Source organism: Canis lupus, chromosome 26, assembly GCF_003254725.2.
Source record: "Canis lupus dingo isolate Sandy chromosome 26, ASM325472v2, whole genome shotgun sequence".
NCBI lineage: Eukaryota > Metazoa > Chordata > Mammalia > Carnivora > Canidae > Canis > Canis lupus.
Genome location: NC_064268.1, coordinates 24807474 through 24824596, shown reverse-complemented (window position 1 = coordinate 24824596; position 17123 = coordinate 24807474). Strand labels below are relative to the sequence as shown.

Here is a 17123-nt window from a genome sequence, read left to right as displayed (position 1 = left end):
AGCTGTGAATTTACTTAAACTGTGTCAGTTAGAAAGACTAAAAAATGACACTCTTTTTAAAAAAATTTTTTTTGTTGGAGTTCAATTTGCCAACATACAGCATAACACCCAGTGCTCATCCCGCCAAGTGCCCCCCTCAGTGCCCGTCACCCAGTCATCCCAACCCCCCGCCCATCTCCCCTTCCACCACCCCTTGTTCATTTCCCAGAGTTAGGAGTCTCTCATGTTTTGTCATCCTCTCTGATATTTTCACAAAAATGACACTCTTCAGATATTTTTTTTTTTAATGATGATGTAGAGGATGTACTCACTCACTTGTCATTAAAAAGGGGGCTGGAAACAGGGACTCCTACTTTAGTATCAGTGGAGATAAATGAGGCTGGATTTAGGTGTAGTGGTTGGAAGGAATGAGGATTTGGGCACAATAAGAACCCCTAATTTCAAAGGTATCATATATTGATACACACAAAAAACAGACAACATTTTCTTAAGTTTTAAGTAAAGCATGTCTGTGAAACATATAAATGAAAGCCTCATATTGGAGGGGAGTTTTCAGTAACTGGGTGATGTGTGGCAGGTGACAGAACAAAGAGAAAGCAATATTTTGGGTGATAATTAATGACCATGTTTTCCAAACTTGATAAAATAATAGGGTGGATGTTTATTAGAAATTGAGATTCCCAGGTATATCCCCACCTTGCTGCCAAATTCAGATTTAGTTGGTGTAGTAGGTTGGGACGGAAAGTGCCCCAGATGATTCTTAGGTTCATGTAAGTGTAGACTTAGTACCTAGGGAGAAGTTGCTTATGCAAGACTTTCAGAAGTATTTATGACATTCATTCCAACTGCAAACCACAGTGCCAGGGACCATGGAGGAAGGGAGGGAGGAGAGGAGTTAAAGGATACAGCATTTGGAATCAGCTTTGTGTTTAAAGAACTTTGTGGTTTAGTAGAAGAAAGAGAAAACACTCCACACTTATGCAAGATAGAATGTGGAATAAGGCCTTCTTCAGATCTGCCAGTTGCTTTTCAGGAGAGCTTTTCATAGCTTCAGAAAGCAGGGGAGATAGAAAGACCACAGTTAAAGCATTCACCACCAGAGATAATGTTATTTTATATAATGATGGGCATAGACCAATCAGCATGGACATTGGTTATAGACAACTTTTTTTTTAGGTAATCTATAAATAAATAAATAAATAATAAATAAATAAATAAATAAATGTAATAAATATATATATATATATAAATAATCTATACCCCCATCTTAGGGTACAAACTCACGACTCTGAGACCACAAGTCACATGCTCCACTGACTGAGCCAGCCAAGTGCCCCTAGTCATAGATAATTGATACAGGCGTTCCAGCCTGTGCCAGCTGAATATAAACTCTGTTACTTTAAATAATAGTAATATGTAACTAGGTACCAGTTTTTCATGATTGTCTCACATAATCTTAATGAGGTAGATCCTGTTTTTACAGGTGGAGAAATTGAGGCTGAGAATTAATTACGTTTCTAAAGTCATACTGCTAGTGAGTGGCAATGAGCCATACTGTCAGACTTGTGTGCTCACTAATAGGCTTTAATCACCTGCTTACAGGATGCCCACATGAGTCACCACCTAGAATAGACATCTGGTTGAATTTATCCGTTCATCTCTCTGGGGCTTAATCTCACCATTGAGATTGGAGTTCAGTGAAGGCATACAAACCCCTATGTTCATCAAGGAATATGGACAGTAAACAAGTGGATACACAAATATACATGTATATATATGCATATATGTACACATACATATGTAATCTGTTCATTCCAGGTAGCGAGAAGTGGTATGAAAAAAAATAAGGTGGGGATCGCTGGGTGGCTCAGCAGTTTAGCCCCTGTCTTCAGCCTAGGGCCTGATCCTGGAGTCCCGGGATCGAGTCCCACGTTGGGTTCCCTGCATGGAGCCTGCTTCTCCTTCTTCCTCTGCTTGTGTCTTTGCCTCTCTCTCTCTCTCTCTCTCTGTGTCTCTCATGAATGAATAAATAAAAATCTTAAAAAAAAATAAGGTAATTAAAGGGTTAGTGCTTGAGAGGGGTAACTCTTGGACATATGGTATTCAGGAGAGCCAAACTGAGGAGGAAAACTCTTCACAGAGAACTGGCTGATAAGGGAGTGAGCCACATAGCAGGGTGTGCCTAGTAGAACAAACATCAAATGCAAAGGTGTGGAAAGTGGCAAAGGTGTGGTAGGTACTAGAAGTGTCAACAGGAATGAATAAGGAAGAGAGGGAAAGCAGCAGGATATTTGAGAATCCAGCAAGGACCAGTATATAGGGTCTGGTTTTATTTTTTGGTTTGAAAAGATCATTCTGGCTGTTTTGCAGTGAGTAGAATATAGAGGGCCAAGAGTGAAAACTGGAGAACAGGCCTTCACAGTCATCTGTTAAGAGAATCTGGTGTTTTGGGCTGGGGCGTGATGGCAACAAGAAATAGGCAGATAAAGATACACGTATACATATTTTAAGTTTATTTATTTATTTAATTAAAAAATCTCTACACTTAGCCTGAACTCACGACCCTGAGAACAAGTTGCATGCTATTCCAATTGAGCCAGCCAGGTGCCCCTAGGCAGATAAAGATATATTTTAAAGGAAGAGTCTTCCTGTCTTGCTAGTGGACTGAATATGGATAGTGAGAAAGAAGAGACTTCTATGAGAATGGGTCTTAGGGTTTTGATTTGTGTAGCTGTCTGGAGGGTGGTACCTTTTGCTGAGATGATGTATTATAGTAATGCTGCTATGGTAACAGGTAAACCCCAGGATCTCAGTGACAACACAGTAAAAATTTATGTCTTGATTTTCTAAAGTCCCAGTGGGTGCTCCTGATTGGGCAACAGTAATGCAAGGATGCTCCTGCTGTCTTTAGCACATGGCTCTCCAAGTTCTTCATGTTTGTCTGCTGAGAACAGGCTGAAGGGGAAAGCCTGGGTGTGGATGCCTGGGAAACCTGAATGGCTTTCACATTGGTTAGAATGCAGTTTTTTGGTCACACCCTACTGCAAAGGAGGTTGGGAAACACCACGTTTTTGGGTGTCCAGGGAGAAGATGAAGTAGATTTGATAAATATCTGACTAGTCTCACCACAGATGGATTCCTCTATGGGGAAGAGCAGGTTGAAGGCGAATCGTGTTTTGGACAAACTCAGTTTGAGATGATGCAGAGTAGGGATGTTGAGTAGCCAGTTGAAAATAATGGATCTGGACATCTCTGAAAGAGTAGTGAGGGAATCATCAGGTGTGGCTATTTAAAGATAGGTGACTGGGGGAGTGAAATGGGTGAAATGGGTGAAATGGGTGATGGGAATTAAGCCATGCATTTGTGATGAGTACTGGGTGATTTATGGATTGTTGAATCACTATAGTGTACACCTGAAACTGAACAACTGTACAACTGTACAACTGAAACTATATTGGAATTAAAATAAAAATAAATAAAGGCTGGGGACTGGATGAGCAACTCTAGGAAGAGCATGTATTCGGTGAAGAGATCCGAACCTTGGACATGGCAACAGTTTGAAGTTAGGGGAGAGACCAGAGAGCTAGGAGGAAAATCAGGGTCCCAGAAGCCACATGAGGGGAATGTTTCAGGAAGGAGGAAGGGTGAGAAGATCAAGAGGTACAAACTTCCAGTTATTTTTTTTTTAAGATTTTTTTAATTTATTCATGAGACACACAGAGAGAGGCAGAGACATAGTCAGAGGGAGAAGCAGGCTCCATGAAGGGAGCCCAGTGTGGAACTCGATTCTGGGACTCCAGGATCACGCCCCGAGCCAAAGGCAGACACTCACCACTGACCCATCCGTGTGTGCCTGTTGGGACACCCAGGACGCCTGGGTGGCTCAGCAGTTGGGTGCCTGCCTTTGGCTCAGGGCATGATCCCAGTTCAGGGATTGAGTCCCACATCAGGCTCCCTGCAAGGAACCTGCTTCTTCCTCTGCCTGTGTCTCTGCCTCTCTCTGTGTGTCTCTCATGAATAAATAAATAAAATCTTAAAAAAAATTTTTTTTTAAAGTACATGGATATTGCCTTAATTTTCCTTTTTTAAAAGATTTTATTTTATTTTTTTTTATTTTTTTTATTTATTTATGATAGTCACACAGAGAGAGAGAGAGAGAGAGAGAGAGAGAAAGAGAGGCAGAGGGAGAAGCAGGCTCCATACAGTGATCCCAATATAAGACTCGACCCTGGATCTCCAGGATCAGGCCCTGGGCTGAAGGCAGCGCTAAACCGCTGAGCCACCCAGCTGCCCTATAAATAAAATCTTAAAAAAAAAAAAATCTTAAAAAAAAAAAAAGAGGTATAATATAGTGATTCAACAATTCCATATAACATACAGTGCTCTTCACAACTACACTCCTTAATCCCTGTCACCTTTTTAACCCATTCCTCTACCCACCTCCCCTCTGATGACTATCAGTTTGTTCTCTATAGTTCTAGGAAATTCTTTCTTGGTTTGTCTCTTTCTTTTTTGCCTTCTTCTCATTTGTTTTGGTTCTTAAATTCCACATATGAGTGAAATCATTTGTTATTTGTCTTTCTCTGACTTATTTCACTTAACATTTCATAACCCTCTAGCTCCATTCATGTCATTGCAAGTGGCAAGATTTCATTCTTTTTTATGGCTGAATAATATTCCACTATATGTATATGTGTGTGTGTATGTGTATACATTATCCATATATTTATATGTATGTATCTATGTATACACATACCACATCTTTTTTTTTTAAAGATTTTATTTTTTTTTAATTCATGAGAGACACAGAGACATAGGCAGAGGGAGAAGCAGGTTTCATGCAGGAAGCCCAATGTGGGACTCAGTCCCAGAACTCCAGGATCATGCCCTGACCAAAGGCAGACGCTCAACCACTGAGCCACCCAGGCATCCCCACACCACATCATCTTTACCGATTAATCAGTAGATAGATATTTGGGCTGCTTCTATATCTTGGCTATTGTAAATAATCCTGCTATAAACATGGAGGTAATGTATCTCTCTGAATTAGTGTTTTTGTAATCTTCGGGTAAATATCCAGTAGTGTGATTACTAGATCATAAGTTTTATTTTTAACTTTTTAAGGAACCTCCATATGGTTTTCCACAGTGGCTACACCAGTTTGCATTCCACCAACAGTGCAAGAGATTCCTTTTTCTTTACAACCTTGCCAACACCTGTATCTTTTCTCTTTCTTTTTTTTTTTTTTTAATTTTTATTTATTTACGATAGTCACAGAGAGAGAGAGAGAGAGAGAGGGAGAGAGAGAGAGAGAGAGAGAGAGAAAGGCAGAGGGAGAAGCAGGCTCCATGCACCGGGAGCCTGACGTGGGATTCGATCCCGGGTCTCGAGGATCGTGCCCTGGGCCAAAGGCAGGCGCCAAACCGCTGCGCCACCCAGGGATCCCCGCCAACACCTGTTTCTTGTGTTGATTTTAGCCATCCTGATAGGTGTGAGGTGATACTGCATTATAGGTTTGATTTGCATTTCCTGATGACAAACGATGAGGGCCTTTTCATATGACTTTGGCCGTCTGGATATCCTCTTGGAGAAATGTCTGCTGATATCTTCTGCCCATTTTTTATTTGGATTATTTGTTGAGTGTTGAGTTTTATAAGTTTATATATTTTGGATAGCAACCCTTTATTGGATATGTTATTTGCAAATATCTTCTCCCATTCTATAGGTTGCCTTTTAGTTTTGTTGATTGTTTCCTCTGCTGTGCAGAAGTTTTTTATTTTGATGTAGTCTCAGTAGTTTATTTCTGCTTTTGTTTCCCTCACCTCAGAGGGCCTATCTAGAACAAAGTTGCTGCATGTGTTCTCTTCTAGGATTTTTATGGTTGACAGTGAGCTTATTATGAAGGAGAGAAAGAAAAGTAGTGTGGAAGCTGGAGGAGGATACATGGTAGACAGTGTTTATGTAAGATTGGAGAAAGTACAGCATTTATATGAAGATAGAAGTGATCCAGTAGTAAAAGACAAGTTGGTGTAATGATGCATTTGCCGGCATTTTTTTCTAGGAGTTGGGGCTACAGTGGTATACAAGAAAGCCAAGCAATCTGTTCTGGGACAGGGTGGCCAAAGGGGGAAGACCCACATGCAAGAGAAACCACCTGAGTGCTATGTGTCTGGTTGCAGTGGATAGACAATTATCTCTCATTCATACCTCCCCCAGCCAAAGGGGAAAAAAGCCTTATTCAAAAGTTTGCAAGCATTCTTTTAGTTTGGTTCAGCATTCATTCTGGAAGACATAATACAGCAGTGTACAGAGCACAACAATGTACCTTTAGTCAGTTTTTATATTTCTTGTTCTAATTCTGTTTGGAAAGCAGGGTTGGAGGCTTTTAGCTTTTATAGTGGGAGTTTCCAGTCTAAGAGATGAGCATTGTTCAGTGCTGAAAGAACATTCATATACTGAAACATTACCCTCTTTGTGTTAATAGCTGTATGTCTCTCTGGCCTTAGTGGGGTGATTATCATGGTCCCATACTTTTTCACCATACAGACCTGACTTGCCAATCAGAGAATCAGATTCATCACATTAGCCCTATTAGCACTGTGCTATGAGGGTGTTTTTAAGTCAATTTCAAGTTTAAAAAAAAAAAATGAAGATGCCTAAATCTGATCTTGTTTGCAGGGTATCTGTGTAAGGTGTAACTACTAAATATCCATGAAAGTAAATATTATTGCATGAAGGTCATAAATGCAGTTCTATTTTCCACAAAAGTAGCAATGTAGACAGTTTTATTAAATTATTGCTTCTATCATAAAGGGCTCTAGTAAAAACAGAAACACTTACTGACAAGTACATAGTCCCTTTACTTAAGATTTTAGGTCAAAATTTGGGGAGGGGCCCAGGGGGGTGGGTCAGTGGTTGAGTCTCTGCCTTCTGCTCAGGTTGTGATCCTGGGGTCCTGGGATCCAGTCCTGTATCAGGCTCCCTGTCTGGAGCCTGCTTCTCCCTCAGCCTATGTCTCTGCCTCTCTCTTTCTGTCTCTTATGAACAAATAAAATCTTAAAAAAACAAAACAAAACACAAAATTTGGGGAAACCAAAATGCTATCTGAATTGAAAGAGATGTTTGCTCTTTGATTAGGAGAGATCCAGTTATTAAGTAAAAGTTCATAAATGCTTTCCTTTCTGGCAGTCCTTTCTTACTGCCTCTGGGAAGATGTCCTTCCCTGGTTGAAGGTGAAAAACAGAAACAAACTAAAATCAGAAATAATGTTTTCTTAGAATGGAAAGCTGTAAAAGTCATTGGTTGTTTTTTTTTCTGAGAAGGCTGTCAAAGTATCTTGACAGAATAGCAAAGTAACCACAAAGAAGAATTAAAATATTCCAAATCAAGGATGCCTGGGTAGCTCAGTCAGTTAAGCATCTGCCTTTGGCTCAGGTCATGATCCTGAGGTCCTAGGACTGAGCCCCACATTGGGCTCCCAGCTTAGCAGGGAGTCTGCTTTTCCTTCTCCCTCTGCTGCTCCTCCTGCTTGTGTTCTCTCTGTCAAATAAATAAAACCTTTATTTTTATTTATTTTTAAAAATATTTTGGGGAATCCCTGGGTGGCTCAGCGGTTTAGCATCTGCCTTCGGCCCAGGGCATGATCCTGGAGTCCCGGGATCGGGTACCATGTCAGGCTCCCTGCATGGAGCCTGCTTCTCCCTCTGCCTATGTCTCTGCCTCTCTCTCTCTCTCTCTCTCTCTCTCTGTCTTTCATGAATAAATAAATAAAATCTTTTTTAAAAAATTATTTATTTATTTATTCATTCATGAGAGAGACACATAGAGAGGCAGAGACACAGGCAGAGGGGCAGGCTCCCTGTGGGGAGCCCAATGCAGGACTCTATGCCAGGATCATGACCTGAGCCAAAGGTGGATGCTCAAGCACTGAGCCACCTAGGTGCCCTTAAATAAAATCTTAAAAAAAAATGATGTTCTTATTTCTTAAAAAAAAAAAATTCTATATCAGGTGTCTTGACGTAAATTAGAATAGTTCCATGTGGTTTGTTTGTGTCATTTTTTTTTCCAGGTCAAACATTTAAAATTTAAAATTTCAGCTGCCAGTATTAGATTCTTTAACCAGGGATCCCTGGGTGGTGCAGCGGTTTGGCGCCTGCCTTTGGCCCAGGGCGCGATCCTGGAGACCCGGGATCGAGTCCCACGTCGGGCTCCCGGTGCATGGAGCCTGCTTCTCCCTCTGCCTGTGTCTCTGCCTCTCTCTCTCTCTCTGTGTGACTATCATAAATTAAAAAAAAAAAAAAAAAAAAAAAAAAAAATTCTTTAACCAGTAGGGGCTAGATGTTTACAAGACTGCATACAGTTCTTTTGTGGTATAGAAACATGTGGCTTTGAGTAAGAGTACTGGCTATTATGATCTTGGGCTTCATTAAGAAAAATGACTTTATTGTGAAATCGTTTCAGACTTACAGAAAAGTTATAAAAATAATAGAATTCCCAAATACCCTTTACGAAGATTCCCCAAATGTCGACTATATTTGCTTTACCATTCTCCCTTCCTCTCCCTCTCCTCTCTTTATGTGTATTTTTTTTCTGAAACACTTGAGAGAAAATTACAAACATACCCCTTTACTATGAACTATTTCAGCCTTTTTCCCCACAAGATCATTTTCTTACACAACCACAGTACAGTGGTCAAAACTAAGAAATTAACATTGATATAAGACTATTACTGAATTTATACATTATGTCCAAGTTTTGCCAATTGATGCACATTTTAAAAATATTTTTAAAGATTTTATTTATTTGAGAGAGAACATGAGTGGGGAGCCTGATGTAGGGCTTGATCCCAGGACCCTGGGATCATGACCCAAGCCAAAGTCAGCCACTTAACCGACTGACACTCGGGCACCCCATCGTATTTTTTTAGTAATTTTTAAAAAAATTTTATTGGAGAGGGAGAGAGAGCACAAGTGGGAAAGGGACTCCTCCCCATGTTCCTGCTCTCTTTTTTTCTCTCTCAAATACGTAAGTTAATTAATTAAAAAAAAAAATCTTAATTTTTTTTTTTTTTAAGATAGGGGTGCTGGAGTGGCTTATTTGGCTAAGTGGTTGACTCTTGATCTCAGCCCAGGTCTTTATCCTTAGGGTTTTGAGTTCAGGCCCCACGTGGGTGTGGAGCCTACTTTAAAAAAAATTATTTTAAGATAAATGCTTAATAGTTCTTTTTGCTTAATTGTAGCCTCCTTCACTGTGAGAACACTACCATGAGCCATTTCCTACAGCCCTTAAGGAAGCTTCCTGTCAGAGCCTTCTATACAAGTAAGTAGCAATTAAAGGTGGTGCTGCCCTCTCTGTGCTTCAGTTTGCTTCTTGGTATACTGGGATAAACAGCTCCTATTGCACAGGATTGTTATTAGAATTAAATGATTTTATATCTGTGGGGTGCTTAGAGTGTCTGGCATGTAGTTATCACTGAAGTGCTAATGATTATTACCTCATCATTTTTATTGGCTGCATAGTGTTCTGTTGAATGCCATTTGGTGTTGGACATTTAAGTTTGTCTCTAGGCTTTTTGTACTATAGACATTTCTGTGGTAACATATCTTGGCATAGCTTTAGGACAGATATATAGAGCTGGAATTGCTGGATCAAAAGAGTTACGTATTTTACAAGTTGGTATTTAGGCCAAATTGTTCTTCAGAGAGGTTGTCCCAGCTTACATGCATATGAGCAGAAAGTGCTCGTGAGTACATCAGTTCCCCATACCCTCATCAAAATTGTAGATTATGAACTTTTTTGGTTTTGTAAGCAGCCATTTAAATCCGTACAAAAATCTTCTGTCATCTTTATCTAGATATCCTTTTTATTCGATCATACCAGAAGGCATTTTGAATTGTTTAGTGAGAGTACCTTGGAAGTAAAATAAATTGGTTAAAGAGAGCAAAAACCAAATGTTTATTATGGTAGTTAATAGCACATCTGGGTGCTACTTATTTAGTTAGGATTTGCATCCTGGAGCATGTAGGAATCACATGAAGGATAGAAGGGAGGCACCCTCAGAAATTGAGCCATGGTCTTGGATCTGCAGAGAAGCTGTGTATTTATAAAGTGATAAGCCCAGCAGAGGGGTGGTCAGTAGTGGAGGGCTCTCTCTACTTACTACTTTTTGGAGAGGCAAAGTAAGCCTTTGAGAAGGTGAGAGATATAACTGAAGAAGGGGCTAGTGTAGCAGACAGCATTCAGTAGAGTGTGACTAGTCAGTCTAGGATAGTGGCTCACTGCAGTGAGGAGGGTACAACAGATCTCTTGTCAGCAAATATTTCAGAAAGTGGAAAAAAAATTTGCTTTTTGGTCAGTCTTTCTTGGTCAGAGGTATAATATTTAGTTGTGAAATAGTAAGAGTTCATTAGGAATAATTAGAAGATGGGAGAGATTAGTGACATCCATACTTGCTCATTAAAAGAAGAAACAGCAACAGCCAAAATGTGGTAGGGGGATAGTGATGTTGGGAACAGGAAGGTTTCCTCCCCCCGCCATAAAAAAGAAAAAAAAAAAAAAAAAAAAAGGAAGGTTTCCTCCCATTGGAAGTCAAGATGCAGTAAGAAGGGTATACTTTGGTTTAGTATAGGCTACTGGGAATTTAACCTTTTTTTTTAATTTAGCTCTTGAGATTTTTTTTTTTTTTAAGATTTTATTTATTTATTCATGAGAGACACACAGAGAGAGAGGCAGAGGCACAGGCAGAGGGAGAAGCAGGCTCCATGCAGGGAGCCCGACATGGGTCATGTCCTGGACTGAAGGTGGTGCTAAACTGCTGAGCCACCCGGGCTGCCCAGCTCTTCAGATTTTAATAACAGCATTATTGAGATATAATCTGCATACCATAAAATTCATCTTTTTAAAGTGCAGTTCAGTGGTTTGTAGTATATTCAGAGTTGTGCAACCATCACCACTATTAAATTTTAGAACATTTTCACTCTTTCCCCACGCTCCCTCCCCAAGCCAGTAACAACACTTGACTCATTAAACCATCACTCCCCATTTCTCCCTACCCCTTGCCCCTGGCAACCACTAATCTATGTGTCTGTAGTATGTTTCCTATACTGGACACTTCATGTGAATGAAATCTTACAATATGCAGCCTTTTGTGGCTGGCTTCTTTCACATAATGTTTTCAAGGTTCTTCATTCCTTTGTATTATCAAATAATACTCCATTGTATGGATATACAGCATTTTATATATCCATTCACCTGTTGATGGACATTTAGGTTGTTTCTACTTTTTGACCGCTATTGAACATTCTTGTACAAGTTTTTGTGTAGATGTAGTTTTCATTTCTCTCAGGAATATCCTTAGTAGCAGAGTTGCTGGGTCATAATGGTAATTTTATGTTTAACATTTTGAGGAATTTGCCATTCAAACTTTTTCAAAGTGGCTGTCCTATTTTTCAATCCCTTAAGCAGTGCATGAATGTCTACTTTCTTTATATCCTTGCCAACACCTAGTTGTCTTTTTGATTATAACCATTGTAGTGAGTGTGAAGTGGTATCTCACTGTGGTTTTTTTTTTTTTTTTATTTATCTCACTGTGGTTTTGATTTGGATCTCCCTGATTACTAACAATGTTGTATTGGTTTGCTATGGCTTCTCTAACAAAGTACCACCGAGTGGCTTAAGTAGTAGAAACTTACTCAAATTCTGGAGATTAGAGGTCTGAGATCAAGATGTCACAGTGTTGCTTCCTTCTGAGGGTTGTGAGGGAGAATCTGTTCCATATCTCTGGTCTAGCTTCTAATGGTTTGCTGGCAATTTTTGGCTTCTTTGGCTTGTAGAAGCATCATCCTGATCTCTGCCTTCATCTTCACACAGCATTCTCTTTATGAGCATGTCTGTCTCCAAATTTTCCTTTTTTGTAAAGATACCAGTTATATCAGATTCGGGCCTACCATGATGACCATATTTTTATCTTGTTTACCTTTCTAGAGACCCTATATCCAAGTAAGGTCACATTCTGTATTACTGGGAGTTAGGACTCAGCATATGAATTTGGAGGGGGGGTGGGACACAGTTCAACCCATAATAGATGTTGAGCATCTTTCTGTGTGCTCATTGGCCATTTCTGTATCTTCTTTAGAGAAATGTCTATTCAGATCCTTTGTATATCTTATTTATTTATTAATTTTTAAAGATTTATTTATTTATTTTAGAGAGAGAGAGAGAGAGCATGAGAGCGAGCATGAACCAGGGAGGGAGAGAGAGAGGGAGAGATAATCCTTAGACCCTCTGCTGAGCACGGAGCCCGACATGATGATCTAAGCCGATATCAAGAGTCAGATGCTTAACCGACTGAGCCACTCAGACGCCCCCCCTTTGTATATTTTTAAATTGGGTTGTCTTCTTTATTATTGAATTGTAAGAGCTTATGGGAGTTTGCATTTGAGAATACTAGTGTCTAGTCAGAATTGGGCCTGGATTGTAAAAGTAAGATTAGAGAGTCCTGAATGAGAAATGGTCCCTGACTTCTTATCCTGGACCGGGTGGTAGCCAGCTGGGCAACCTTGATTAGTTACTTGACCTCTTTGTGATTCAGTGTTTTCATCTTAAATTCTCTGGCTATGGTGGCAGTTGAGGTGCATTATAATTTGATAGGAAAGATGCTTGTCTCTTACTTATTGGTAGAATTTGAAAACAGAGGGTCTTTTTTTTTTTTTTTTTCCCCCCCCCAGAAGGGTCTTAATAGTGACTCAAGGTTGCAGCCACCTGTCAAACCCCTTCAGGGTCCAGTAACCTTTAATGAGGACTTTGGAGGTGCACTGACATATCCTGGGTCTTGTTTTAGTGCTGCTTGTATGATCCATCCCTGTCCCTTCTCCCAGTTTCAAAATGTTCTGTTTTTTGTTACAGATGCCAGAAGAGTCCACACTGCCTCTGCCCGCACCTTGTTCCTGCTACGGCCCCTGCCCATATTGTTGGTGACAGGCAGTGGCTATGCAGGTTACCGGCAGTATGAGAAGTACAGGGAGCGAGAGCTGGAGAAGCTGGGGTTGGAGATTCCACCCAAACTTGCTGGTCACTGGGAGGTAGGACCAAAGTGGAACCACCTTGAGTTCTCATTTAGCACAATTAATCTGTCATTTTTTAAATTGCCCCAAAGTTGAAATGTTTGAAAAAGTGAAATGTGCTTTTTTGGAGCTCATGTCTCCTGTGGGTTTTTGGCCAGACACAGATGTTATGTCTTTGGCATTATGTTGGGCTTCCCTTCTGCATCCAGACCTACCCTTGATTTCCCCAAGGGCTCTGAGAAGTTATCTGCTATTAAAATCCTCAGAGTTCATGCCTTATGTTGGGGCTGGTATCCTACTCGTTCATGTACTGCTCTAATAAGCTGAAACTGTCGGCCTTTGTGATGTGGATGAGTTCTTACCAGGAACCAGACTGAAATAATCAAATTCTTTTATTGCTATTGCTCAAAATGCTACCCCCACAACAGGGCCACACAGTAGAGGCAGGCTTTAATGTTGTTGAACCATGTTATGACGTACAATGAGCTCTGTTACTCAGTTGCCCTCCAGGGGCCCAGGATGATACCTAACTTAGAGTAGACATTCAGTAAATGTTGAAATTGAATATTAAGGTGTAAAGTTAAAAATGCCTTCTTTTCAGCCATAATTTAACAAAGGAGAAGTGTGAAATATCAGTAGATCTGATAGCCTGGGAAAAAGGGGTGGTGGTGAAAGTAGAGACTTTATGGCATTTGGAATGATGTGTTTGGGTTTCCTCATGAGCCTCTCCATATTGGTAATCTCGCTCAGCTGAATCCAGTGGCCAGAGCATGTGGGTCCTGAAGGCAAGTCCTAACCATGTTCTTTAGGAGCCTTGTGACCTTGAACCTGTCACTTGCCATCTGGTCTTCTGTGTGTGACTATGCTATAAATAGCATAAACAATTAAAAAGCCGGTTGGATTGGAACCCATCTGAGATTCCTTCTAGCTTTAGCATAGTATATCTAGGAATATTTGTTGGCATTGGCATTATGTGCTACATTATAGGCTTCCTCCCAAAGACTTGTTTTGGATTTTGGTTTTGACCCTCTTCCTCCAGTAGAATCCAGTGTAAAGATTTCATCTGATTTCCAGTAGTCCTGTAAAACTGATTTAGTCAGCTGGCCATAAAGATCCAGATGTGACTGTTACCCGAAGAAATCCCTTTTTGCTTGCCCATATATATCTGCCCTTTTTTAGCCTTTTCATATGCCTTGGGCTTTATAATAGCCTATGTCAGAGCAAGAGAAAAAAAAGCCTTCTGTCTTCTGGTAGTATATGACAAAATCCTTTTGGTGAAGGATAATTGTGTAGTATGTGAGTCATACTTTTTTTATTTTTTTATTTTTTTAATGTGTTAAATTTCTTTCTTTCTTTTTTAAAAAAATATTTTATTTATTCATGAGAGACACAGAGAGAGAGAGGCAGAGACATAGGCAGAGGGAGAAGCAGGCTCTCTGCTGGGTGTCCAATGTGGGACTCAATCCCAGGACCTGGGATCACGCCCTGAGCCAAAAGGCAGATGCTCAATCGCTGAGCCACCCAGGCATCCCATGTCAAATTTCTTTTATTCATTAAATTCAGGATGGGGAAAATGACTCCAAATAAGATATAAGTCCGTTAAATTTCCATTGTATTAAGCCCATCAATGCTTTCAGCACACTCCCACCAATTTCAAAGGTCTCCAAAAGAATCTACATTTGGAAGAAATCTGTGATTTCCAAAATCATAAAAGACTAATGTCAGTAGTATTTAGCATTCACCATTTGTATAATTAGGATTACTGCCTTGTATGAGTCAATACCTGAAAGATGATGGTTTGTAAAGAGGATGGGGTTGATTGGCTTATAAACTCTAGGGCCTGGATAGTAATAGAACACTGGATCAGAGTGGCCTAGTTCAGCGTGAAATCAGAAGCCTCTACTGGTTAAGAGCCGGGTTTAAGTTAGATATTTTTCTTTTGCTTGAGTAAAATGGCCACAGGACTGCTGGATTTATAGGCAGGATGCCAGCATTTCACTTTATGAAAGGGATATGGTCTGGATTCTGAGTAGACATTGTAGGATTTCAGGAGGGGCAGCAGGTCAGGAGAAGGGAGAGTGCTGATTGGCAGTTGCAGGCTGGATCCCAGTCCCACCCCTGCCCCCACCGAATCACTGTCCATCTCAGGAAAAATGAGAGTACCCCAATCTGGTTGATCATCAGAATTGTTGGGGAGCTTTAAAAACTATGGATTCTTTGGTCTCACCCTTGGAGATTTAGAAAGTTTGGGCAAGGCTCAAGATCTTTGTTTTTAAAAAGTCCCTTTGGTGATTCTGATAAGCCAGATTTAGGAACCATGGGCAGATGAGCTGTAAGGTTTCTGTCAGGGCTGTGTTTTTAAGGGGCAAATGAAAATTCTACTGGTGATTTTGCTGGAATATAATCTCTTCATATCCCTCAGTCAAGTCTGGCATCTCAAGAGCTCAAGAGAGGACAGATTGGTAGTTGTGCCGAGATGAGCCCCTGGGGCTAAGGATTTATGCCCATATCTTCCCTTATTTCAATTTAAGTCTGTCAGTCCTTCCTCCCTTCCTTCCTACCTTTCTTTCTCCCGCCTTGCCTTGTGTTGTCTTGCCTTGTCTTCTGCCTTCTCCCTTCTCCTCGCTTCCCAACAGTATAGAAGAAACCATAACTCCAAAATCTGTGCCACTTTTACTCACTGCAAGTTCTACTCTGGGTGTGGGGAGAGGGCACAGCTCTTGCAGAGGGGCATCGGGCAGGTGGGTGTGGGACATGGTGTGAGGAGACTTGAGCTCAGCTGTGGCACTGGGTGAGCTGTTTCATCTTCCTGATTTCTGTTTTTTTATACATTTAAGAAAATATTTTTAAGTTCTTTGCTCTAAGAGTCATGTTCTTTTCATGTTAGGGAAAAAAGCTCATGCAGTTGGCTGAGTAGAAATGAAACCTATGAAGGGAGTTCTGTAACTAGCAGCAAAGTAAGAAGTAGCCTGTTGAGAGGCATCCAGGTTCCAGCAGCTCCACTCTTTTTCTCTTTATATATGGCATCACTTTCCTCAGTGTAGAAATAGCTTTGTTATTTGTCTTCTTATACAGATAAATGCTCATTTTTATTTTTAATTTTTATTTATTTATTTTTAAAAGATTTTATTTATTTATTCGTGAGAGACAGAGAGAGAGGCAGAGACATAGGCAGAGGGAGAAGCAGGCTCCCTATGGGGAGCCCAATGCGGGACTCAATCCCAGGACCCCAGGATCACGCCTTGAGCCAAAGCAGACAAGATGCTCAACCTCTGAGCCGCCCAGGCAATGCTCATTTTTTGAAAACCAGAAAGCATTGCAAAATAGGAAGACGAAACAGTGATGACCCAGGATCCGACAATGCACAGGAAACCACAGTTCATATTTTGAGGAACTAACCTTCTGGGCTTTTGGGTGTTTAGGAATATGTATTGTTAATTTTTATTTTTAATGAGATAGTTTTAAATTTTTTTAATGAAACACAATCATGTAAAAATTCAAATACTAATGAAGAAGGGTTTACATAAAAAAGTCTTCCACTCTGCCTCACCTACTAATCCCATCTGCACTCTCCCAAAGCAAGCAAGCATTTTTAACATTAGTATGTCTTTCCAGAATGTCTCACTCTACTTACATATTTTTTGGCTATTCAAAACTGATTTAATTTTTTTCAGTTTTACTGAAAAATAATTGATATACTTCACTATGTAAGTTTAAGGTATACAGCATGATGGTTTGATTTACATATATTTTGAAATGATTACCAGAATAGATTCAGCTAGCATCCGTCATCTCTATAGATAGGATTTTTTTTAATTTTAATTTAATTTTTAAAATATTTTATTTTTTTATTCATGAGAGACACAGAGAGAGGCAGAGACATAAGCAAAGGAAGAAGCAGGCTCCCTGTAGGGAGCCCAATGTGGGACTTGATCCCAGAACCCTGGGATCATACTCATGAGCCGAAGGCAGGCACTTAACCACTGAGCCACCTGGGTATCCCTATAGATAGGATTTTTTTTTTTTTAATAGATAGGATTTTAAAAAGAAAGGAAAAGGAAA

The 17123-nt window shown here is 40.2% G+C and overlaps 1 protein-coding gene across 3 annotated transcripts in view; it reads left to right on the top strand.

Annotated features, from left to right (window-relative positions):
• The window catches only part of PISD (phosphatidylserine decarboxylase), a 43242-nt gene that overhangs the window by 1260 nt on the left and 24859 nt on the right, over positions 1-17123 (top strand). For 2 of the 3 annotated variants that reach the window (XM_025474628.3, XM_049101850.1), the window contains 2 exons: positions 9239-9318; positions 12904-13079. In XM_025474628.3, coding sequence (XP_025330413.1) covers positions 9239-9318; positions 12904-13079 — 256 coding nt within the window. Of the gene's footprint in view, positions 1-9238; positions 9319-12903; positions 13080-17123 lie in introns of those variants that run through there. The other variant, XM_049101851.1, reaches the window with a different exon arrangement.